The following is a 26657-nucleotide window of genomic DNA, read 5'->3' as shown; positions in this document are numbered from 1 at the left end:
AGTGGGGTCAATTATACTTGCTTCTATTCATCTTTTTCTTAAACGTCAAGAATGTAGTTGAAATCGTGGGTTTTGGCGCGCAAAAGGGAAGGTGTCCCAACAACTTTTGGCCAGGATTCTAGCTTCATGCTATATAAGTTAGACTAAGGAGCTGGCTTGATGAGCAAGTAGGCTTAGTCTGGTTTATTTTCATTTGTACATTGACCGTCAACATTATATTTTGCTATTAAAAATAATATTCCCGACAAAGTTCTCTAGTTCATTATTTACAAAGATTATATGCGTATACTGCAGAACTGAAACAGCCGGTTTTAATTAATATTTCAACCGCTGTTTTACACCGCCGGCAGCTTGAAACAGCAGACGAACCCGGCCTTGTTAAGCTAAGGAATATACAGAGGACCTTAAATTTAAGAAATAGACACCATTTCAAATGGGGCTATTTTTTAAAGGTTTTCTGTCAGTATCAGAAGTGAACGTACATAGATGAGTACTGTCCAATAAGGTACCCGCGTCTAATGTCATTCTACATGTTGTACTCAAGCGTAAGATTCCAGTTTGATATCCGGTATTAGATAGGTTACTTCTCCATCATTCCTGAGAAAATCTTCTTTATTATCATCACAATGAACTTTCTGAATAAGCGCCACAAGTCGATCGACCCTGTCCTTCAGTTGCGCAGCTTCGTCAGTCCGTTTTCTCTTCTTGTACACCGGTCGCTCGAAATCCCCTTCGGCGAAAACCCGATTTTTGAAAATTGATCGCGACTTGAATCCTAACCAGCTCATAAATTGCTCTGTCATAAAGTCGACGATCTCGTATTCGTTAGATTGGAGGTCGTTGTTTCGCTTCACTCTCTTAAAGTTCTCAATAATGATTGACAGGAACATGTTGACAAGGATGAAGACCACGCCTATACTGTAGAAGAAGAACATCATCGGACCCAGGACTCTGTTGGTTCGCTCCAAGCTAACATAACTGAACTTGCCCAACATGACACTGATGAGGGTTTCTACAGTGGTGACGAACGTGTGAAATTTGTACAACTCGTGTGAGAACACTAGGTAGCAGAGATGAGAAAATCCGACAAAAACCAGGCTGAAAATGATTCCGAAATGAAGCATTTCCTTCGCAGCGCATTTCAAGGTGGATCCAAGAAGGGACATACGTCGGTTGAAGCGAAATAAACGGAGAAATTTCACCGAGATGATGAAAACTACAAATGCGTAGACATACCCGAACAACTGATCAACCATTGCGAGATGGTGGAAATCCACGAATTCTTGAGGGTTCTCTCGAAAAGCCTTCTTCGTGAGTTTGTCTAGCCCGAACCTGATGAAATACAGAACGATACTAGTCCATGACAAACCTAACAGCGCTATTTCAACCCATGTCCAGAACGCAGTCATGTATTCTTTTAGATCCGTTTTGAGAAGCCTTTTGAACTCGCGGTAAGTAAACACAAGGGTGAATACAACAAAGGAAGCTTCGCAGATCAAGACAAACAACAAGAAATTCCCCACATAGCGGTCGATCCGCGTTGAAAGCAGTTGTATGAATGGAACGACACCTCCGGCGGCCGTGAACTCTAAAAGCAAATTCATCACACAGTAGAGATTACTATGGCCGTTGTACACAGTAAACTCAATGAATACAGCGCGCGTGTATTTGTCGACCCAATTGTTCGATTTCAAGTCATCTAACATGGAGTAAGCTCCCGCTTCAGTCGATCCTAGGTCAGCTTTGTAGCCGCCTCCTCGATAAAGGGCAAGATGCCCGAGAATAGGACGTGTTTTGAGTTCAGTGGTCGTCTTGTAGTGCCATGCGCTGTTTCCTGAAGTGGAAGAAGAGTTCTGATTGGTTGGTTTCCAACCGGGAGCGTAGTGAGGAGTCTGGTCCTCAGCGTCCCAGGAGTAAGGTTTATTACATGCGTCCACGTCAACATCAAATACTGAAGCAACTTCACATGTTCCTAAAACAACGACAAATCATCAACAGAATTAAAAACGTGATCTTTGTATAACAACCTCTCCGTGCTACTGAGCGGAGTTGTTCCTTTCTGTGATGCTAAGTCCTTGAGTTTTTGATATTTTCTGTTCTTCCTAATGAAAAAATTCTTAACACTGAAAACATTCAGCAAAATTAAATTGGGTTGAATTCGCCATTTTCCCACAGTTTCTTTGGCAATGTTATGAAACTGACAACTGACTCATAGCTTGAGCAGTGCATCATCAAGTCCTGATACATTTGGAAGGTTTGTAAGGCACACAAAAAGCAACAGTTGCTCTCGCGAAGCTGTGCGCCTCGAGCAACTTCCCTTTCGCTGTGCTCCTCAAACTTCCCGTGTGCATCAAAACCCGACGATGCGCGCAATGAATGTAAGTGCTGCTTCAACCTCCAAGTTAGAGAAACAAAAACCCAAGCAATTACAAGTACATTAGGAGATATAGAAGCGCCCTTTAGATGACCTGCGTATGATGTGCATTGAGTAACCTTTAATCAGAGTTCATACCACTTTTAACACGAAGCTGCCTGATCCGAGCCACGCCCACTACAAATGACATCTTGTCATTCAAGAATCCTGGTTCCCCTGTGTTACCGTTGTACCAGGCACCGTTGTAGAGGCCTGGAACTAGAGTCTGATTTATCCATTCCCAGAAGTCGTTCACGTTGGTTACCTATGAGGTATTTAAAACAAAACGTTAACACATTGGGACACTGTTGTAATTTGCAGTTTTATTTATTTATAAATACTTACGTCATAAAGCTTGATGACATCATCGGCCCCCTCAGGCTTCTTAGAGATAATTTTGTCTTCGTCACGGTAACCGAGAGAGTCCCGGTGACCGACAAAAGTGTTCTCAATGTTCTGAGCCATAAAGTGTGCATACGGGTCTCTGTGGCCGTAAGCTATTAAAAGCACCATCCAAACAAACAGGAAGTAGAAGACGATTTCCCGGATGACTGAATGCATCTTCCTTTCATTGACAAGTCGGACCCGAGCGGCGTGAAGTAATACCTGTATGGAAGGACGCATATCAGTTAATAGAATGCTTGAGGTGTTAACCTCGTCAATTTAAGTTGATGAAGCTAGAGCAACTGCGAGACCAGGCAAACACAAGGTTTTTCACAAATTGAAAGAAATACAAAGATACTAAGTTTCATCTTTCATCTTTCATCTTCATACAACCTTCACTTGCCAGTTGACGGTTTAGACGGTAGACGTCGTGCATCCCTCTCAAGAAAGGAACTAAATAATTCGAATGCACGCAGGCCACGTTATTTGTAGATACCCACTTCAACCGCAATGTTTTAACTTAATTTTAATTTGTCCAGTTTAATTTATTTGTTAAGCTTCGTCGACGTTTCTCACTTTATGGTTGAAAGTCACTTGATGGTTAGCGCCGTCGAAGCTAACTTGTAGTTTTCAAAGCGCAGTTCGAATGATTACAGTGAAAAGAGACGGTAAACCAGTCGTAAGCATTTTATGTTAGTTTTCTATTTTAGTGGAAATATAGGATAATGTTTTAAGTCAGGCTAAATATCAAGGAAGTGCTAAAATGTATAGTTAAGTGATAAAAGTTTGCATTCAGTTATAGAAAAAGTCTTATACGCTTATAGTGATTTAAAAATATTCCCCTTTCGTTAATACTCATTCAATAACTAAGTGTTCTAAAACGTTTTGAAGTCACATTGATATTAATCAGATAGTATTATATTCTCGTATCTGGAAAGGACAAATCACATCACTGCACCAAGCACAATTATGCTTGCAAGCTCCTGAACAGGACAACCCTTACAAGCAAATACCTTATCTGGCGGGCGGTGATATTGAGCGTCAGTGGCCTTGTCATGGCGTTTCTGCCCATGCGTAAGATTGTGCTCGAGCCATTCCTCGTCGCGCGCCAACTCGGCGTTGATGACGTCATCTTCTTCATCTTGCGGCTTTTTCAATAGCAGCGCGAAGAGAACGGCAACAATAATCACTTTCAGAGGTTGGCTTATCAAGATGTCCTGCGCCATAGACACGAACATGGAGACTAACCATTCTTCTTGTTGTTTGTTGTCGAAGCTCAGTCCGTACAACAGCGTGAAAAAACCAGCGGCGGCTGCCGTGGAGAAACATAGTAACCAGCCTATGTACACGAACCACCATGGAAACAAACAGTTCATCTTCTGCTTTTTCTTTCTCTTGGGCTTTTCTGTCTTCACTAAGGCAGTTGTTGTGTCCACTGAGTCTCCACTGCAAATAGACTCTGGACAGACTCCAGAGAAAGAAAAAAGACTACAATAAGATAATGTACTTAAAAGTTGCGATTATGATGACTTTCATTGATTGTTTAATTTATAATCCCTGTAAAACGCGCACACTAACTTTCAGATAAAACAGGCTGTGTTTTTCTCACTCAATCAGGTGCGAAAATTTGTTGGCAGCTCTTGCACATTGTCGCTTCATGTTCCTATTTGTTCATCGGGTTTCCTGTGCATGTTGTGACTGACTGTACCGGTTGTCATTATCGCGATTTTGTTGTGAAAACAGTAATTACAAATTAACCAGTATTCCTGTTATTTTCTAGCCTGCGTTGCAGGCGTAAACGGGGAAGGGGTAGGGAGGCAAAAATGCGAGGAAGACGGGGAAGGAACTTCTCCCAGTCTCTCCTCATCCATCCGCGCTTTGTCTCCCCCTCTCCCCTCCCCCTATCCCCTTCCCCCCTCCCCCTCTCACCTCCCCCTCTCCCCCCTGTCCCCTCCCCCTCTTCCCGTTTAACGCCTACTACAAAGGCTAGCTGTTTTCTTATATCTAAACCATGAAATCGGTAGCCAATGAACAAACAAGCTGCCTAATGTACAAAGCGCCGTGTTTCATTTCTGTTGGCGTCCATCTTCCTTGATATGGATCAAAGATCATTTTATTTTATAAATATCAAACAGCTAAAAGCAGGGCACATGAGATGAGGCAAGATGTTTCCCGTACCTCTTTCCCGGTCACGTGCATCGTCTTGATACAAGTAGTAGTAAATATCGGAGGACAAAAAATCAGGCACCTCCCCCACGTGGTCATCTTTGTCCAAACGTTTCTTTTCCTTTGGCTTCGCCTCTTTGTTCTCTGTTAAGACACCAATTTGACTCTCTAGCAACGAACAGAACAAATCCTCGTCCCAGGAATCCTTGCGCGCGGCCACGGGTGTGCGAATGTTCGTCAAGTTCTTTAACTGAACGTGTTTTTGTCGTGGACCCGCTGACTGCCTTTGTGAATCCGTCGGCGTGATGTCACTAAGTGATACCGCCTTTTGTGTACGTGACTTTTCTGTTGGAAAGTTAGTTTCTCTTCTAGTCCTCTCCGCGTATTTCTGTTTCGTCTTGGGGCTAACTGCTCTGTTCCTGAACAACTGAACGATCAGCAAGTTAATTGGGAATACGATTAAGCTGGACTGAACGCCAATAAGAATCTCGTGCCAAGTGAATTCAAAGAAGCCAAGGTCAATTAGAACATTGTTTTGGTCCTTCACTGGCGTTTTATACCAAAGTACGTTTGCCAGCATAGAACACGTTAACAAAGATAAACAACATGACACTCGCTGGACACACGTGAAACGGCTGCGCACCGGACGAAAAGCGATGGAAAACCACAAATGACCGTCAGAAAGGTCACGACTTGTCTTGGTCTTGAAAAGATGTATAAAGTCGCGCAGCTCGTCTTTTCCCGCCACTGGAAACAACCGGTCAACTTGTCCGTCGCCTTCGTCGCACGCCAGCCATTGGTTGCACAGAAAGAAGAATTTTTCTTCCGCCTCAATGTCCCGGATGACGACTTGGGACAGAAACCAGGATGGGCTCTTGCCCGTGTTATCGTGCCATATACGGATGAATGTTAGACTTCCTAGGCATTCTGGTGTGGTGATAAGGAACGAATCAACACCGCCGGGGTGAAGAGAGGACCTGGATGTGCTCTTGAGCACGTGCACGGCACTCTGACCATCTTCACCGGCGACAAGGATGGAGACGTTTGCTGTGGTGCCCGTATTCTTGCCGCGTGCAGTGTAAATAGTCACTTCATAGCGATATCGGTCTGATGGGTCATTATCTAAAACTGGCACAAGACCGACCTGACAAATAAGAAACATCAAGTACGTCAGGGCGTTGTTTGGTTTCCATCGAAAAAACTCATTTAAGGTAAGGTCTGCGCCGGGCCAAATGACCCACACAGCCGGAGCTTATCCTGTTTTCTGTAGCACAAAGAGGTTGAGCGGCAAGTGTTTCTACTTTCCCCTAGATGGGATGCTAGTCCATCGCAGGATTACTCCCCAGGGTTAATTAACCATTTACGCACCTGGGTGGAGAGAGGTAATGCGAGAGTAAAGTGTCTTCCCCAAGAAAACAACGCAATGTCCCGGACAGGGCTCGAACCCGGACCGCTCGATCCGGAGTTCACTGAGCGCGATAACCATTAGGCCACCGCACTTCCACAGAAAGAACTTACTTAGTCGATATTCTTTTTGTTAAACTTTTTTTTAGCTAATCCGACACTTTTTTTTGATATTTTAACTCAAAATGATACTTTCTACTTTTTCTTTCGTACTTTCAATTCTTTGAAATTTCAGTGCACACTCAGCTCTGTTCCATTGGTGCCCATACGGTACCAAGAAATTCGACTGTAGAAGTAACATATCAAACAAGAAAGACCGTGTTCGAGCACATTCTTAAACACCGAGAAAGGAGTTGAAAATGCTATGCGTAGCGAAGTACTTTGACGAACTACGAGGTATTTGGAAATGTGATGTACCATTGTCTTGAGTGTTTGATATATTTTCTCAATCGGAACTAAAACTAAGGAGAAAACGGAGAAATAAAATCGTAAAAATCTATGCTAATTAAGATCAGATATTCAAACACCGTCACGGTCATGATTTCCTTTGTTTGAACTTGATGTATCATTAATGAGTGTGAGTCGTCGTTATAGTACTAAGTAATCAAATCAACCAAACTAAATGACAAATCCGCGTTGAACACAAAAAGACAACTATAATCTTGCCCAGACCTTGGTGATATCTCTTCGGTCCTTTCGTCTCGCCCACACGAGCCCTACAAGGTACAGCCCAATGATCACACAGAAGGTAGCGAGAAGCGCAGGGTGTTTGTAGATTTCCGGAAGCTTTTTAAAAGAGCTTTCGATATCCAACTTGTTTGGCGGGATGAACAAGTCTGCTCCGAACCATGTCAAATGTGAACACTGGCAGTGAGTAAGATATCGAGTAGTCTTGTTGTGGACCTGTAGTAGATATAAACAGGAAGAAAATAATAAAGGATAGTCGGTTAACAAACTTTTTGTTTTGTGAATTATAACAATACTTTTCGCGGGCTGCTAAACTATTTTAGCTATGAGCTTACTTTCAAACAAAGTTTAAGAAACTAACAAAGTGTCGAAAAGTGGCGTAAGAGTCCTTATTAAATGGCAGGGTAATCTCAGAGTGTTCTGATTGGTTCTTTCTTGTTTGGGATTTTGCTATGGAAACGATCATAAGCCATGTGTTTTTTCTTTTCAAGTGCCATATAATAAACTACCTACTAACCTACAATGGAGGACAAAAATCCTTGGAACAGTTATGGAAAAACTTGCTTCCACATCCTTAACTTATCAAATAATCAGATGTAGCATAATATACACTTCTCTAACCACGTGGAAACCGACAATGGCTTTCCCCTCCCCCCTCCAAACAATGTTGGGATGAAGAAACACTTTCAGGACAGGCTAAAGTGTACAGGGCTGCACAAACTACAACATTGCTTGGGGGCGAGGGGGAAAGGAGGAGAAATTAAGGCATAGCGTGTTAATTGTTTTGTCCCCCATTGTAGCTTGCTGTAGCCGTTGTAGGGAATATTGGCTCTCGTTCGTTTTTCTACGAACCTCGCTGCGCTCGTATTTTTACTGCCACGACCTCGGGCCAATAGGGAGCTTAAGTAACGACGACGGCGTCGCCGAGGACGACGCCTAGTCAAAAATGAATTCATGTTTCACCAGCGAAATTCGCAATTCTCTAGATCTGTTCAGTACGCCATTAGCTCTAAAACAGTGCTCAGGCTAAATATGCAATGACAGTCTTCAGTTCCAAATGAAAATACGAAAAATTAGCCGTCGTCGTTCGCTTCCTCGGACGACACAAAACTTGGTCATTTCACGTTCTTGTTTTACAGAGGACGGCAAAGAAATGTACAAAGATTCATAACGCACGTGCACAGCCCGTGTTTTGCTCATTAAACCTTTTGTTTGGTGACGTTCTCGTTACCGTCGTCGTCGTGGTTTGCTTAAGCTCCCTCCCTCCCTTAAGCTCAAGTAGTTGTTCGGTTTTTACAGTAGATGAGTTTTTTCTTTTTTTTACAGTAGACGATAGCGAGTTATGATTTTTTTAAATGCAATATCGAATTATAATACTAAGTTACTTGCAGCAAAGCTAATCGAGAGTTAATCTTACAGGATGCTGTGTTCATAAGAAAAGTAAGATCAACTCACCTGGCATCCCATGGTACTCCATTCACTCAGACTCTCGTTCCAAAAGTAGCAGGCTGAACAGATGACGTCAAACGTGTAATTTACTACCGTCTGTTCCTCTTCCAGGTCATGCGCACTGGATAAAACTCCAATGTAATACTCGCCCTTTCCCTTCATCTGATCACGTGGCACAAAGAGCGTGTAGTTTTTTTCCGTCGCCGAGTCATGGTTGGGTAGAGTGGTTTTAAAGTCATACTCAGTTGTCGAAGGTTTCTCGTTGTATCTGAGGTAGATTGCTAGTTTGGACAGTCTGTCTGATGGGAGAATGTCAGCTATCATGACGCTGTCATTGTTTGGAATTGAGATCTTGTGAAACGTCATGGAACCACTGGAGGAAGGAGTCTGTGAGATGTTGAGTGAGACCTGTAACGAGAATTGACAGGTGCTTAATTATTGAAAGAGGTGAAGGTCCGTACGGAATATGTTTTTTTGTGGTCTTCACGACACATGGAAATTACTTCAAGGCATTGATTATTTATGATATAATCGGTTTATGATTTTCAGTTTGACACAAGCCAAAACAAAATATTTAGTCTGCGATCAAGCTCTTCAAGGGTAAAGAAAGAAGGAAAGCCTGCCTCGAATTAAGAGCCTATTTGCAGGCTACAAAATACTGAAATCCAGCTCCTTTCATACAGTTACTTCTGAGTATAATTATAAAGAGGCGTATCGTGCAATATTACGCTGTTGCAGTACCTTCAACAGTATCCATGAACAACAAGCAAGTTCCTCAATTTAGGGTGTGGTAAGTGTTGTGGGTAGTAATACTATACCTCTAGCTTCTTTTGCAATGTAAACCGGAATAAAGCGCCCACAGTCATTTTTCTCCTCTTATCGCTAATGTAAGGAACAGATTGAACCCTTTTAAATTTAACCTGTAATTACCTGAGCTGATCTTTTTTGCGGCAGCAAAACATCGATTAGCGATGTCAGACCTTCGACAGCAATAACGTTCCCATCACTTCCTTTGAGCACTAAAGACAAAGGATTGGACCTGACCGGAGTGGAATTACTGGAACCTCGGAATGGATTTGAAGACAGCTCGGTTACCTGTGGAAGAATACAGGTCATACAGGAGAGTTAAAAAATCCTCTTTCCTTAATTACAATCGAACAAAGTTTAAAGAATCCAAAATTCCACAACTCACGGTAGTCGTGACGTAGGAATAATTTTTAGTTCTGTCGACCAGGCTCACGTTGCGTGGCATCACAAACTGCCCCAGACCTCCCACGTCCACTGAAATCCCGGCCACGTTATTTGGCGCTTGTTTGGACAAGCCAGTAGCTACGCTCGCGCTCCCTGTGACCAGCGGAGTTTGGCCCGGTATCATGGTATGAAGCATTGCGTCAGAGACTTTATCCACGAGATCAAGAATTTTAAACTGTACTTCCTGGAATGAAAATTGAAAAACAACCCTTTTTAGACTGTTGCGTTGTAATTAACAGCCGAGAATAAAGCTTTTTATATCGTCACACTAAATTCCAGCCACTCTTAAAGCAAACAGAAACTTCAAGCTTGGATTTTTGAGATTTATTGTTATTAATCCTTCAGGCAGTACGTGAACAATTGTTGTTTTCGTAGAGGCCAAGTGGTTAGTACGTCTGAACCGAGGCTTAGAGTCCTGGCTTCTAACTTCTTCCTGGGCAAGACGTTTTATTGAACTGTCGATCAGATTTCATCGCTAACTACAGGTGTTCGCCCTTCACGCCTTCTCAGGAGCATAAACCATCAACAGTCTCTCTCCACAGTAAAAAAAGTAATAAACTGCGAAGCCGTGAACGAAGATCCTGCTTGATTGAGCATTAGATCTCACAGGAGATCTAATCAGCCCGGCAAACTTGAAGAGTAAAACGATGAGAAGTCAAAGACTACTGCAAGGATGTCACAACGCGGTATATATAAAACAATATATGGGCTGGCCAGACCAGCCTTCTTCAGGTATAGATGTTACTATATTGGTCTAAATATAAAAATGAAATTACAATATTATATAGTGGTGGATGTCGTAACACCTATTTCGAAACTAAAAGGAGTGGCGGAAATGACGGACAAAACAAACTAAACAAAGTAAAGATAAAACGGGTCTACGTAGGTTACAAGTTTTACGATTCATCACGTCTCTCTATAGCTTCCTGTCCGGTGCGTACCTCTTTAGCTGATAACAGCTCTTGCCTTGCATACCGACACTCAAATGTGTCACCCCTTTCCACACAGAAGTATAAATGGGTACCAGCGAAATGTTAGCTAAGGCAGCCTTAAAAAACGTTAGGGTTGAACTTACGACGGACTAGCATTCCATCCAGGGAAGGGAGTAACAAATGTCCTGGCCACTTCATGCTACGGAAACCGGAGTTAAACCCCCAAACCACTTACCTCAGCAGCTTTTTTGTCTTCATTATTTAAACTGTTAGTATTACTGTTGGATGAAGCCAGAAATACATTTGATAATCCTTGGAGTAATTCAGTAGAGATCGTCTCGATGACTCCCCCATCCTCCCCTCCTTGGGACTCTTTCATCACTATGGCCGCCATGTTAGCATATTGCTTCGTCGCTAGAACCTAAATATAGTATTGACAACATCGTTTGTAAATTAAACTAAAACGTACGAAATATCCTTAAACATGTTGATTTATTAAAAACTGTGTACACATAGCAGGTTGTGAACAATGACTAAATAACCAGTAGTAGAAATCCTGGTCGAAAGGCCATAATATTTTGCTGCAACATCATTCCACTTTTTGGGGGAAAATATTAGAACCACTACACTACCCAAAAACAACGACAACAATCTTTTATTTAAATACGATTTTGCTTAAAGCAGCAGGTTTGCTTGTGGGGTCGTGTATCTAGCTAAAAGTTCTGCCGTACTGTCTTAGCCGATAAATTAAGCTGAAATGTCGGTTTTTCACATTTTGACGGATTTATTGTATCAATTTATGCCATATCTCCATCATTTGTAGCTGTCGTTTTCGGCTCGTCACGTAACGTAGGAAGAAAACGTATGTTGCGTAACAAGCCCTGGATGACGTCCCAGTTTGCCTCACCTGCGCCTCCACTTCAGTCTCCGCAGCAACAGCGGTTGCCGCCTTTAGGGGCTTGGATCCAAGTAATACATCATTAAGACTTTGTGGACGAAACTCAGCCAAGTACTTGATAATCGCCAAACGAACCTATACAACAAACGTGACAATCAGTCTATCATTTAGGCGTATCAACTTTTTTGTATTGCGTTATATTCAGTTACAGTATCACTTTTGCAATACTGTCTTCTACGAACCCTGCTTCTCACCCGCTTTTATGTATGCTTCTTATATTCTTCTACCAATGGAAGTTTCATTAATTGTGAAGCCGGTTTAATAGCCCAGCCCGAAATTGTCAAAGTTGGAAGAACGGTATTTCCTAGTAAAAGGAGGGACGCTGGGTCGAGTCGAGCTGGACTTTTCTGTACCCTATGAAGGGGTGAGAAGGGGTGTGGGTGATTTTACCTGTCGCTTTACGCCGCTGAAAAAAAATTATGCGACGTTTTCGAGTGGTGTAGCATGGAATATTCCACGAGTCATGATCACTAGTATTATCTTGGAGTACATACGAGCCTTAAGGCGAGTGTGTACCAAGAAAATACACATGACAAGTAGGACATTCCATGATATACCACGAGAGAGCGTTGTAAACTATTTTATACCATGCCATAGAAAATACTGTGGCCCATACAATCAATGTGACATACGTACGCACCGCGCATGATGGGAAGGTTAGAGGTAATACCGTCGAGTACACAACGGCTTTCCTGTATTCTGATTGGCTGTATTGCCTATGAAATGATGTAAATTACAGTATCCCCTACAACAGCTTCACCTGAGTGTTTCTTAGAATGTACCTGTTTGTTTTGTTCAACCGCATTGTCCTTAGTGGAGTTCTGTACATTGAGTACATCGCTGATAGCATTTATACGCTGCACTGCTTCTTGCACTGCGCCACGACCAATCGCCTTTTCTATTTCGTTTCCCGGCGTAAGAGTTTTTTCTACCAATTCCTTTTGAGTCACCAGTCTGCGGTTTACCTGAATGAAGGAACAAATACGATGATGGGCAAGCAAGTTTTTGTTTATATAGCAACTCGAGATTTCTATTTAAACAACAGAATGTTCCTGTGGAGGAACTATCGGCTGATAGTTGCCCCGCGGAAATTTGATGTTCTTAAAACGAATATTTGCGCGAGAAGCGAAGCTTCCAAAGTGAAACTATCAGACCGATAGTTCCGAGACATAAACACTCTATTGTCTTTGTTGTTCACCACTAAATTTTCTTCCGCGTGCCAGTTCAAAAATCATATTGAATTATTTTGAACTTTTTTAGATGAAAGCCGTGAAAGCCAAATGCAAAATTTTAAGAAAACAGACGAAAACCTACTTAATACACTTTCAATTGTTTATTTTCTATAAACCCGCTTGTTCACAGAAACATTTTCACGGACGAGTACCATCCATCCGGGTGTTTTCCTCGGACGGGCACTACGGACTGATAGTGTCTCTCCGCAGATGAACACTATCGCGTCACGGGATCAAAGAACGTGCCTGTTTGTTTGAGTTTCAATATCATCAGTTTGCAACTTTTACTACTCATTTTAGGATCAGATATTGTGGCTTCATTAGTCTTAAGAGTTACAAAAGTGCAGGCTTTACCTGAATCCGAAGATTTTTGTCCACGTACTCTCCATACGCGTCCTTTATTATCACCGCAACATTAACAGAATAGTTATTTTCTTCCTTTCCCATCGGAAGAATCGCCCTGTAACTCTCTAACGAAGGACCAAAGAAAAACAGCACCCCACTCAGAGGCGAAACTGGGTCCTCCTCGCTTTTATTTGGGTGAGAGTAAAACATTTCATAGGTCAGCGGTTGATGCTCATCCTGCCACCCGCTGCATGAGAAAGTAAATATTGTGTCCAGTTCTTCGCCTGTCTTGGGTGTGACGTCACACGATCCTCCATTGGGTGGAATGTTGGTTACAATGTTATACTCTGCCAGTCCTTGGGATGCTGAGAACAATTTCAAAACGAAATATGCGTTAAAATTTTGTTCACAGCCTTTTTTTTCCTAAAAGTCTCATGGAACAGCTATCGATTTAACAAATACCTGAGCTGGGCCGACTGGCGACAATTTTGATTCTGTACGAAGAGCCACTGTCAAATGTCCCTCCAAGGATGACAGCATCCGGGAAGTTTTGAGGGGTGAGGGTTCTTTCGGGCCACACCAAGAAAGGCAACGAGGCTGGGACGTTCACCGCTGACCAGTTGTAAGTTATGGGTTGGGTTTCGTCGCAGTTCAGACATTCCGTGGCAAGAACAAGTCTACTGGATGGATTCAGGTACGCCCCACAATTGGACAGACAACTATATTGGACAGAAATCCAAGGCCAAAAATCACAAGTGCAAAGGTTTACGGAATTAAGACAAGACTCTGCAACCCTTGGCAATACTATGACTGATGATTCTGCCAAACATTAAGTTGTCTTTGAAATCAAACAGGGCTGCAATTTTGTCGTGAACACAAATCTTTGCAAGGCGACGTCCAGGGGCGGGCACTCCTCTATAAACTAAGTTGGGTTGGGCCAATGTATTCTCGAAACCAGAACAGAAAATACTATTTGAGAAACTCATCCCTGATAATGGCCTGTTCCAAGCTAACTTGTGAAAATTTGGAGCAATATGATACTTTTGCTTTTTAATGATGTTTTTCTGATACAAAAAAATATTTTTACTTCAGAATCAATACGTTTTTCAGTACTAAATCGTTAAATTACTCACTTGTCTAGTAATAATTCTCACCTTATTCTGATATCAGGGGGATTCCCCATCAACACTGTTATCGTCTGCGTTGCCGTCGACCAGCGGCCGGGCTCCGCAGAACTCACATTCACAGTAAACAAGTACGAGGTCGCCTCATAGAGGCTCTTGGCTTCTATGGAGAAAACCTTCCCGGTGTATTCAACATCACCTTCTCCATTACCAAAGCACCCAACATCAGATTTAACGATATCAGGGTTAATTTTGGTTATTTCGCAAAACCAAACAAAGGTCAAATCTTCCTTTCCTAGTTGCAGTGGATCACGTGATTCTGTTGCATCTAATACGAGTCGCTGTCCCCAGTCATGTGTTCGCAAATCTCCGCCAGCAATGCGAGCTTCGATATCGGCGCCCGCGATCCTAATGAAGGTATGGTCGGCGTTGTTTGTACCGATGTCGGCTATTGTGACAGTGAGCTGAAATATGTATTCACCAGGATCAAGGCCAAAGGCGGGAATGGTCAGCGAGGACTGGTCTGTCAGGACCTCTGGGGAAAATCTATAGAAAGAAGAGAATCTTAGTTGGGTATTTTGGTGTCAAACAATGATTGTTTATAGGGTCAAGTTACCCTCCGTCAAGTTACATGATGGTATGAGCAACATATTATGCCACATAAGTAAATCTGTGAGATATTTTTCTTGGTTGCAACTGGTCTGAACACTTCATGTGAGGCAGAGAAGAGTATATAATATCCTACGATATCCCCCAGTTTCAAAATCTGCAATCTACTTAAGGCATTTGGGTCTCGTTTAAACAAATCATTAGATTACATAAGGCTGAATGTTTACCAAGTCTTTTAATTGCTTTGGTATTTTTCTACTTCCCGTCATATGCCTACCAAAGACCTTGTTAGAAAACCTTCCTAAGAATAATAAACAAAAATGTGCATTGTCCTCAAACCTGACCCTGACTGTGTTCCTCGGAGAGTTTTTTTTCCCATAACTTACCTTACTTCTCGCCCTGATTCCGGGGGTAGCTGTGGGAGAGAAGATTCGGAAGCTGGGCGATATGTGTTCGCTTTGTAGACAACCCACTTGAAAGTTACCGTGTGGCTTTCCTTGCTCTGGATTTCAACATGCGAGCTCAGAGCAACCTTACTTCCGTAGATTAGAGCAGTGCTGTTCACCAGGGTTTTTAGCCCTCCAGTGACTGACACGCGAGGTACTGGAACATCTTTGTCTGTTATTATAACTGAGGCTCGCGCTGATTGCTGGGATGCCTCATTCCAAGCCCACACATTTGCCACAAACATTCCCTGATTTGAATAGACATGGTTGACAACCTTGGCGTAATAGCTCGATGGATCGAATGGAAGATGTGTGTTGGGATCAATTTTGCTTTCCGCCTTCAGTTTGGAGTTATTGCTAAACTTCTTGAGCGTGACATTATAGCCTCCGTTACCTGCATTGAAAACGAATGTTGAATTCGTCCCCAGGCTTGCGCAGAATACAACGAATGTAACGCTCTTCCCCGGTCTCGCCAGACCACTGACAGCTAAATACAAACCCATCACTGAATGCTGTAATGTGATGGACCGCTGTAAAAACCGCTCCCCGAGGCTGTTAGAAACATTAGCCGTAACGGTGTAAGTCCCGGTTAAAGGATACGCATGCGTTGTATTAGGAGTTGTAACATCTATTAACTCAATATAGTCTCCGTAATTCCAATCGTACTTCAAGCAAGTTCCCGTATCTTGTATGATCGCGAAGGATACTGGGTACTCAAACGGAAACATGTCTCCAGTCGGGCCACCACCCAAGGTCCCCGGATAAGCCGAGTATTTGGAATGTAGAGCCTTGAGAGAGGCGTTGCTGATATGTTCTATGACGTCAACAGGAGCGGTTAACTCCACGCGACTTACAAAGTTCCATATGATCAGTTTGGCCGTGTAGCACCCTGGGCGCGAGTACGAATGTGGATAACTAAACTGAGTTTGATTCGGATTAATGAGCACCTCTTCTGAATTCTCACCGTTACCAAACTCAATTTTGTATTTTGCACCAACAAGATCTGATAATGACGAATTTCGACTGAAATGGAAAACGATATTTCTTGACGGCCAAATGAGCGTGTTGTTTTGATGAAATGAGAACCCTTCAACAGGATCCTGGATTGTTATCGAATCAGTCGCATTTTCTGCAGAATTTTGATTTGACGTCCAGACCGCTATTTCGTAACTTCCTTGCGTGGTGTAAATATTACTTGTGATAAATGCCTGGCTTCCAAACCCTTTGGATTGACGATGAATATCATTCCCATCGCCGAATTTCCACAGCACTGCTACATCCAGCCCTGATGCAATAGTCACGTAAACCGGCACAGGACACCCAGTTCTAGTGATGGGATTAACGCTGATAGACAAGCCAGATATTTCTTGCAAAAACGTAACCTTGGCTGTAAGTTTTTTCGCAGGCGTGACCGAATTCGACAACACTATTTTTACAGTGTAATTACCAGGGGTTGGGCACAGCGTAGGACCAAGCTGGATAAACCCTGTTTGACTGGTTTGCTGACTGGTAATTGAACCATGGCCCGATAGGGTCACACTGTGTTGGACATGTGTACCTGTCATCCAGATCCATTCAATCTCGACAGACTGACCAAATTCTTTTAGAATCTTTCCATTACCAGTTTTGAATTTCAGGCCTGTGATTACTTCGTCGACTTTAGCAGTCGTTTGGACTCGGCTGCTTCCACACTGAACGATCACCTCAAAGCTACCGACGGAGCTGTAGCTGTGGAGCAATGGGAACGGAAGGGTTGAGTCACTATAAGTTTCTGTTGTTTCATCACCGAAGTCGATCTCACACTGAAACAGGAAGCCATACTCATAACTTATGCGAATTTCGCTTGCACTCCCAGGAGTGGTCGCTTGGCATGACACATTGAGCCCGCGGATCTCCATCGGTGTGCTCGGTTTCTCCACCGTGATAGTCTCATTAAGATGTACCAGGTCTGTTGTGAGCGTGTTGCTGGCAGTAACTGAGACGTTAAATACCCCATATTTTGCGTAACGATGTGTCACGGTGTTGTTTGTAGTGTGTACAGGCTCAGAACCATCAGCAAAATCAAACTCGTACGTTACACGGCTTCCTTTCAAGATCGAAGCCACGATCACAGCGTTTTCAAACATAAGTATTGTACTGCGCTGGGCATATGCTACAAGACCGACAATGCGATCGTCTACCACGGCTTTGCCTTTTATCGTTTTGTTACGCCCCACCAAGTTGTACGCAGTGATTTTGACCATGAATTCGCCCCAAGTTGAATAATTATGGCGTACAGTCACGTTCATGCCTATAACATTCCCGTCCAGTATTTCAAGAGCGCTTCCGTCCTGATAGTCGACGACAAAAATTACGTCACTTCCTTCTGTGATTTTCCACGATATAACAGACGGTTGACCAGTTTCCACCGCTTTGATTGGAGAGACGAAAGCGAGGCCTTGAATATTACGCTGCACTGTAATAGTTTTTCTGACCTTCTTTGAACTAATTTGATTGACAGCCTCTACAGATATGTTATATACTCCGGTTTCGTTGAAACTTTTTAACAAGGACTTTGCTGTGAGGACTTGACTTGGTCCGCCGTCGCCATAGTTGACCACATAACTGACGTTGTCGCCTTTGGTTTGCGAAAATCCAAAACTTATCTCCTCCCCAGGACTCGCTCGGTCAGTCACTAGTAACATAAATCCTTCGATCCTTTGTTGCGCGTGCACTATAATCCAGGTCCGCAATAGACTTATGGCATTGAAAGCCTCTACTGTTACGTTGAACGGCCCCGAGCGAGGGAACGAGTGCCCTACACTGTGGTTAGTTTCTCCCGAGGGAATTCTCGAACCTTTAAAAGTTTGACTGCTGCCACCATCTCCGAACATCCAGCGGAAATACACATCCGTGCCAGCTGTGACGTTGCTATAGAAACGCGTGCCAGCCCCAACCGCCACGATTTTTCTTCCATGAAACTCGACCTCAGACTCAACGGCTATAGTAATGTTTTCAACTGGATCTTGCACAGTCACGTTATAGAATACAATCACATGATTAACTGCGTTTTCTCCTGTGAAAATTACTTGCCACTGACCGAAAGCGAATGTCCGATTGAAGAGATAGCTCTTCGGAAATTCTCGGAGGACAAATCCATCACCGAAGTCAAGACGATACTTGACGTTAGTTCCCGATCCTTTGGTGATGTTAAACGTTATTGTGCTGTTGGACGGCGCAGGATTCGGGAAAGCGGTTATCCCTAGTCCTGCTATGGGCAGTTGCACATGAAACGAGAGCGAGGCAAACGCGGAGGATATGGAATTGGAGACATTTACGCTGATCGAGTAGAAACCGGTTTGGTTAAAATGGAATTCTATAGAATTACTCGAACATATCATTATAGTTATGGTGTTATTACCGTGCAGATACCATTCATAGGTTAGGTTGTTTCCTGTCACTGTCCGAGCAATAAAGGTGTGGTTATCAAACAGCTCTACTCCGGTAAAATTGTCGAGGGTAAGACCTGAGACTTGTTCAATGATGAAAATGTCGGAGACTGCTTTGACAAGTACTTTATTTTGAAGCTTAACAGTGACTCTGTAGGTGCCTCCCGTTGTGTACGTGTGGGACACCTGCGTTTTGTTAAGACCTTCCTCTGTACTCCCGTCTCCGTGATCCCAATAGTAGTATTGATCCGCGGCAAAAGGTCCAACTAAGGAGCACGATGAGTTTATCGTCAAATCCACCGAGCCCTGGAGCGGCACAGAAATACTCAGTGGATGTAGAACGTGAACTGGAAACCAAGCTATTAATTTGGAGGCTAGATTGGTCGCGATCACGGAAACATTAAGAGTTCCTGTCTTAGAGAACCGGTGAACAACGGTTGTGTTGGAAACATAGGGCGTGTCTGTGCCATCGCCAAAGATCCACTTGAGCAGAACGTTCGTTCCAACAACAGAGGCGTTCAGGGTTGTAGGAGCGCCTAAGAAAATTGGCGTCGAAATCACAGATGCATTTAGGTCGGATATGGCGTTTTGAACATTCACTAGAACGGTGCGATTGATTAAGCTCACGTTGTTCGCTACTTCAACAAAAACCAAGTACATTCCTAAGTTAGGAAAAGTGTGGTTTAGCTTGTCCACAACATGGCCCTGTTCAAGGCTTCGCAAGGTTTGGCTTTTTAACAAAAAGCTGGAGTTGAGAAGTGTCCACGTGATAGTCACATTCGATTCCGCAGAGATATTAACGGTCATTTCCACGTTGCGGTTAATTTTCGTGCCATAGAAAGAAAATCCTTGCGGATAGGCAATTTTGACGTTAATGAGTGGAGTCTGGACCAGAATGTGTCGTGTTATCGCTGGCAAATCGTTTCCAAGAGTATTCGAAAAACTGACTTGGGTCCAGTATTCTCCAGATGTGTTGAACTGATGGCTCATCTCGAAACTTGAAGCCTGGGACCCAATAATGTTGACCATGTAAGTCAACTCAGAAATCACCGCTGATTGGTTGATTGAGATTTCTGATCCAATCAGAAAGTTACTTAAATCGAACCCCGAAAAGTAGTACACTGTGCTTCTCCCTGGCTTTTGCGCAATCTTCCCGTCCGTTGCCGGGCCCCATGCTATCATGTCCCCAGGCTGAACGTTAAAAGTTTGATTCTTGGGAAGAACAAGCAAGTTGTAACCTGTAGTGATCGTTAACACTCCCAAGTCAGTGGTCATTCTCAAGGTATTTGCGTGCAAAGCCGTAGAATTAGAAGACTGGGAACAGTTTCCACTCGACGACAGAAAACAGCAAGCCCTTGATGGGCAAAAAGTAAGGGAGGAGGAGCAGTGATAGGTAGGCTGTGGGGAACATTGCTGATGATTACATGACAGGTTAACGGGACAGTAATGAGGCGTTGGCAAGGAACAGACTGGTCTCACAACCTACCAATAAAAAGTAAAAGTAAGCAAATAAATAAGCAAAGAAAGAAATATTTACAAATATTGTTCTGAGCGCAAGGTACAGATTGACGAAGAGGGTCAGAAATCAGTCAACTGAAAAAAAGTGAACAAATCGAAAGAAAGTGACATGAGTCATTACTGCAAATTCTGGTTTTCTTTTCCTTTCATTTTTTTTTGTGTTTTCTTAAGGCTTTAGCAATGCATTGCCATTTCATATGTGATTTTATCTTCACTTTCGTTTTGCAGCTGATTAAGTTATATTCATGTATAACATGCAAATGATTGGCGGAGATCTCCAATTGGAACGTATTTCAGTCATAAATACTTTGATTTTGATAGAAACTATCAATTATCAATACTTACAAAAAGTTTTATTTGCCCCGCTGTGTAGCCATAGATTTCCAGGGCTAAAATCCGTGCTTCAGAAGAGAACTGGGATGTGGGAAGTAAAAACAGTCCTGGACCATATGAGGAAGTTAGACCTGGCACGTTCCACTGCGGTATGGCCGGGCCAGCCCGTACGTAAAGTGGGTCTGAGGAGAGTATACAAGAAGCTCGTTTAATCGATAAACCGAATTTATTGCGCTAATTTAAATTTTAATATAACATCAGCTTTTAAGAAATTGTCTCACAAGAAAGGTTTTAAGAAGGAATCCACCAGACGTCCGAGTAACAAATGGACAAAAACGTTATATCGAGTTTACTTACACTTTATTACGAGCTTCTGTGCGACTATATTCTCAAACGACATCATTTCTATCAAACACCAAATGTCCAAAACAAATTGAAATTCATATAAAGCACTTGAAAGTACTGGTGAAATTAAACTTTCTCGACTTCCCATGGGAAATTGTTTTTGGTGTTATTTCAGGAAACTATTTGGATTTCTCGTTTGATTGAAAACGACTTGACAAACTTAGGTACAAAGAACAGCGGGCTTTTAAGCATTGATTGAGTTTTGTTAGTAAAGGCACGTCATTAACGTAGTGCAATTAAGGATTCACAATTTAAGTGATGTTGGACTGATTATTTCCAGTAATGTATTTTTGTTCTCCGTATCTACTTTATCATGGTGGTAACCAGCTCGAAAGCCAATGGCTAATCTGATTACCTCGCACATAGTTTTTTTTTTATTTTCTCCATAACCATATGTAACATTGATTTCTTTTCCCATCTTTATTTCATAATAATGATGTGAATTTTAAAATTCTGTAAATACTGCACAATAAAAATTGTTTGATTGATTGATTGATTGAAAAATTTTCTCAAACTTGCACGAGTCAAGCAGAGTTCGCGTAATTTGAAATAATTTTAAAATATTACGACTATAATGTAAATCATAATTGCTCGAGTTTTCATGGAATAATTCTGTATGTCTGAGAAAATTACGAACAGGCGCACGTTAATTTGCACTGCAGTGCAAATAAGAATAAGTAAATAAGTAATCGCTAAATGCGAATATAATTAAGAATTTTATTGCTCTTTCAGCCAGTTACTTCCTCTGTTACAATCTGCTAAGGTTTTTAGGTACCGTAATTTCCAAGCGATTTTAATTAGAGATCAGCCAGCAGATATTACCAGCTTTGAATAGGCCAAGTTCGATCTACCAATATCCTAACATCGTCACCTAGGCTTTCGGGTCAAAATTGTAAATTTTTTAAGTTTGTTTTGTCTCTCAATTCCCAAAAGAGACTTGGGTACAAAGAAAACAACACCAGATATAAAAGTTTGTCCTGAAAGCCTCGGAGCCATGTTACAATATTGATATATCACTGGTGAACTCATGCTTCTCGTGCACAGGCCCCTACGGCTAAAATGGACTGGAAAATAGATTAGACCCTGGAACATCTCTGGTTATGCGAGCAAAATTAAAACAATATGTAAGGTGTTGGAACAGGTAAACGGGACGGGAAAAACTTGGTAAATATTGAAAATCCTAGGGCTGGCTTAGACTAATGCTTCCGGAAAACAACTTTTCATAAATTAAAACGCTTTCAGTACTGAAGCGGAGACAATGTTGGTGTATGTATTGCGTAAACTAAAGCTAAAAGGTCTTAAAATAAGGTAAACCGCCCTGAACTGTATCACAGTTCCCTGTCCTTCAAGTCCACAGTTGTAGGGATGTTGGCCGGCGCGCGGAACAGAGACATATGGCAATGAAACTTCGGATGAATATTAACATGTGTTACTTACGTAAGTAAACATTTTTTTCCAAGACGGAAAGTGGCTCACATTTAAAAATCCTGATAACGCCAGATAAAAATCATTTTCAGGCTAATTGCACTTGAAAACAGAGCTCAAGGATGTGTCCGATGCTGATGTGTCGTAATTCCCCTGAATATTGCGTTCCTTTGTTTTAAATTAAACCCTCTTCATAAGTAAAATTTAAAAAGTTATCGAAATGCCTCTCGTCTCATTGATGAATATCATTCGATTTTTCATAAATATGAAACATCATTGGAAAAGTCAAAGCTTAAATTAATCTAAAACCTTAAATATGACCGTCAAGATGACACAACATCGCGACTCAAACAGCAATACACTTTTAAAATTGGAGGTTTTTTTCGTAATTCGCTTCTTGACAGCGAAACGCAAATGGTTCTTGCGTCATTCAGGCGAAATTTGTACTTGATATTTCGAAACATCTTGTATTTACAAAACAGGCTGCTTTGAAATTGTATTAAAATGCAGACAAATAAAGCAGGAAATTGTGAAATTTTAATTTTTATTAATAGTCCATCAATAAGGCGGAGACCTGAAAGAATTGATTTTTTTTCTGGCGTCATTAGAGCTTATCTATTCTTGTACAATGGAAAATCTTCAAATGTCTGCTGAGGCGTTTATGCAGGACGCGATAAAAGCACAATTTACATGTTATTGAAACAGTTAAAAATCACCTGCAACTAACGAATTGCGTTCCTTTTATTTGTTATGTTTAAGTTTAACTCGGTCAAGAATTAAACTGAATTTAAAAGAAACGATGAAAGTAGAATATTGTGTTTTGGCCGTCATAGATTTTATTTCACGTTCTCTCGCAGCAGGAAATCGATAGCCAAGACTGAAACAATTGTCTAAAATGCACAACTCTGTTTGCGGATTGTCAAACAAACTAAACATTGTCGGCACTTTATAAATAGAATATACAAACAAATAATACATTGTATATATCGGATGAGCTTTTGCAATAACACACATAAAACCAACTTATAAATATCTTATATGTTTGAGCCAAATAAGGGGGTTTCAAAACATTCCAAAAAATCTGATTAGATTTACGAAGCCATTCTCTGGATCGGCCCGACAGCTCTCGTCTTGTTGTCAAAGAAGTTTTTTTTAAGTGTTCAATGTGTTGTAATTATATTCTTTGCCACCTAAAAAAATTTCGTTTATTCAGCTTTGCATAAAAGCTTGAATTATAATCAAGACGCTATTCTTCATAATAACCGATGCAATAATTCGTTTTGCGTTTTGCCTCTGCTAAGCAAACAATGTCAACCGATGCCGTCGAACGGGAACCAAAGGCTTAAATGAAATAAAAAACTCGTTATAACCGTGCAAATATGAATAAATTTAACTTACTTGGTAATGAAATGTTTCTTTCCTTTCCATCTTGAAAAAGCCATGTCGCTGTAAGACTTGTCCCTTCGTATATTTTCGCGATACAGCGAAATGTTTCCCCTGTTCGAACAACTGAGGGACAATTCAACTCCGCTGTCCCTGGCTTGGCTTGAATGTACACATCGCGCTTTTTATAATCCAACTTTGGATCTACATTTAACGGCTGAGCTTTAACGGTGATTTTACCCCAATAAGACGCCCTGAATTTAAACTTCGCGCTGACCCCGGGGGAGTCTCCGTTTTCATCTCCAATGTCAAACGCAACGCGCAATCCAGGATCGCTTCTGTTCACAAATTCGGCAGTTAGATTAACCCACTCAAAAACAACGACGGGGCCCAAGTAGTTTACAACTAGGTCGTCAGCGTAAGAGCTTGAATTGTAAACTGAATTTGCCCATGTCCCTCCACAAACGTAATTTTCGTCGCCACTGCAGTTTACATTACAGTTCGAGCTTTCCGCCCGCGAAGAATTGAATGCATTGGCGCAAAAACACAAGTTGCCATTTTGAAGAGCGGCCAAGTTGTATTTCATGTTCCCACAGAGTTTTACGCAAACGTACGGAGTAAGGCTCCATGGTTGATAGTCCCCGGGCGATACACGAAATTCTCGGTTTAGCGGCGATTCTGTATAGCAGCCAAGTTTAAGATTTTCTAGAACGAAACAAAGCAACATTAACTATAAATCAAGGGATAGCAGAAAAAATATCATCAGAACTGAAGTTGTTGAGGCTAAGAGGTGTAAGGAAAAAAAAGAAACAAAATTGATTTAGTATCTTCAAGGCGGATAAGGGGAAACGTCCCCGAACTCACAATATTTGTAATCTTGGATTTATGAAGGAAAGAGGTTTATTTCTATCATTTGACACTTCTTGACACGAATCGTTTCTGAATTGTCGTAGGACAGGAAATTTTAAAATACAAAAGGTAACCTTGGATTTATAAAGGAAAGAAAAATTATTGAAGTTAAGACCTTCATTTAGGTTTATTTCTATCATTTGATATTTCTTGACACGAATCGTTTCTGAATTGTCGAAGGACTGGCAATTTTAAAGTACAAAATTGTAAGCACAAAATATGACCCGAGGGAAAAAAAATATAATATTATTTGGAATCTTCCTTCAAGAAAAATAATTGTTCCGTGAACAGTCACGGACAGAAATCGTAAAGCCATATTACAGATGTTTCTGTTGTGGCGTGGATAACTCAAGACTAATTTTTTTCCATTTCTTATTTGACGTCTGTAATTCTAGCTTTTTATCCGAGGTGAATGAAACTACTATTATGTTAATTTGGATTTATTCGTACGCTCATATTGCGTGCAAAAAAGTAATAACAAGGAAGCTCTCTGCTACAGAAGTTGACCACTTCAGAAAAGAATGAACATAAAACGAGAACTAGAAAGAAATAGAGGAAATGCAAATTTATAATATATCGAAGAAAATGAATCTCGAGCACCGACTTAAAAGATAGATTAAAAAGAGCTACAAGCTTAGGCAGAAAAAGTACAATTTCTCTGCAGGTCGCTCCTCTAGTTTACGAAGAAAACACGCACTGAGATAACGATATACATTTCATTTTATTGATGTAATCAAGAACTTATTCTCAAGGGCCTCCTGGTTTGAGAAACTTTATGCGTTTCGCAATCTATTGCAGTTGTATTTATCAAAGATGGAATCTTTTTCTTTGGGTTTTTCAAAGCGACGATTTAGCGAAATTAGATTACCATCAAATCACTGATTTCCATCTTTGCGTTGAGGATAAGCCCGGCTGTAACAGCCGTTGTCAAAAACTGAAAATGTTATGCTCTGACGTCTTTTCTTTCTTGTAACAAAGCAGTGTATTTTGTATCGCCACTAGCCGGTGGAAAAAAAATAAGATATTCCCAGTGTTAGCAAGAGGGAAACCTCTGTTGTAAAATCTTTGCTCTATAAAACAGGGAAACGTTGTCGAGTAAATGTAAATTAGCGTAGATTAGAAACCCAGACGGTTAGGACTCACCGACATCAATTGCTCCTATATAATTGACCAAAGCCGCCACAGTCACAAAGGTGAAATACCAGCTTCTCGTGGCCATCCTTGCGCTAAAATCTCTTCATATCCGCGATACGCTAAATCAGCTTTAAAGAGTAGAACGAGACCAGCTCAGGGAGATAAGCAAACAATTTCGTACAAATTCTGTTTAACTCATAACAAATTCGTCATTTCACATACACGTCTCAACCAAACTGAATTTGAATGTCATTCTGTAAGATCCAATGTGTCACTGGTTTCCGGAATGAGTTTGCGAAGCTCGCTCTGATCTCGAGGTAAAAAAAGCAATCTGCCAGCGAATGAGTGAAAGTTCGGTCAGGCCGGGTTAATTATAGTTTAGCTAACAAACACACTCGTTTCCACGCGTTATACACAAAGGCTTCTCGGACAGCTGTCGCAAACACTCGTTTTCGATTCGTTAATTTTTGGGAAACTTAATACAGGCAAAGTTCGATGAATATTGCATCTGTAAATAGTGGGATTATAATGCATGCGACTGAATTCTTTAGAGATTATCAAACGAAATGTTCTTGATAACTTAATGTAATATTGAACAGAAAAAAGAAATCGAATAATAAAACGTGTCGAACATCGTATTGTTTATCTCCGTGCTTTTCAATATTCCTTTTTGATCTAAGAATATTCTATAAACTAAACTAAACTAAACGCTTATATTGTCA

The 26657-nt window shown here is 41.5% G+C and overlaps 1 protein-coding gene across 2 annotated transcripts; it reads right to left on the bottom strand.

Annotated features, from left to right (window-relative positions):
• Positions 1-156: 156 nt before the first annotated feature.
• LOC145488419 (polycystin-1-like) lies at positions 157-26657 on the bottom strand. Of its 2 annotated transcripts, none has more exons than XM_081467285.1 (19): positions 25945-26657; positions 23908-24597; positions 20692-20861; positions 15341-20310; positions 14376-14891; positions 13684-13940; positions 13231-13586; positions 12427-12609; positions 11594-11719; positions 10922-11107; positions 9696-9938; positions 9434-9598; positions 8510-8911; positions 7040-7270; positions 4976-6107; positions 3811-4265; positions 2759-3019; positions 2513-2678; positions 157-1972 (listed from the first exon to the last, which is right to left on the bottom strand). In XM_081467285.1, exons 1-19 carry the CDS (start codon positions 26018-26020, stop codon positions 540-542), a joined length of 12018 nt encoding a protein of 4005 aa, XP_081323411.1. In that variant the 5' UTR covers positions 26021-26657; the 3' UTR covers positions 157-539. The 2 variants fall into 2 exon arrangements, with proteins under 2 accessions (XP_081323411.1, XP_081323412.1); XM_081467286.1 differs by having other exon boundaries at positions 3811-4256.

The sequence above is a fragment of the Orbicella franksi genome, chromosome 5 (genome assembly GCF_964199315.1).
Source record: "Orbicella franksi chromosome 5, jaOrbFran1.1, whole genome shotgun sequence".
NCBI classification, from domain to species: Eukaryota; Metazoa; Cnidaria; class Anthozoa; order Scleractinia; family Merulinidae; genus Orbicella; species Orbicella franksi.
The sequence above is the reverse complement of the archived record's forward strand: the minus strand, read 5'-3'. Positions and strand labels throughout refer to the sequence as shown.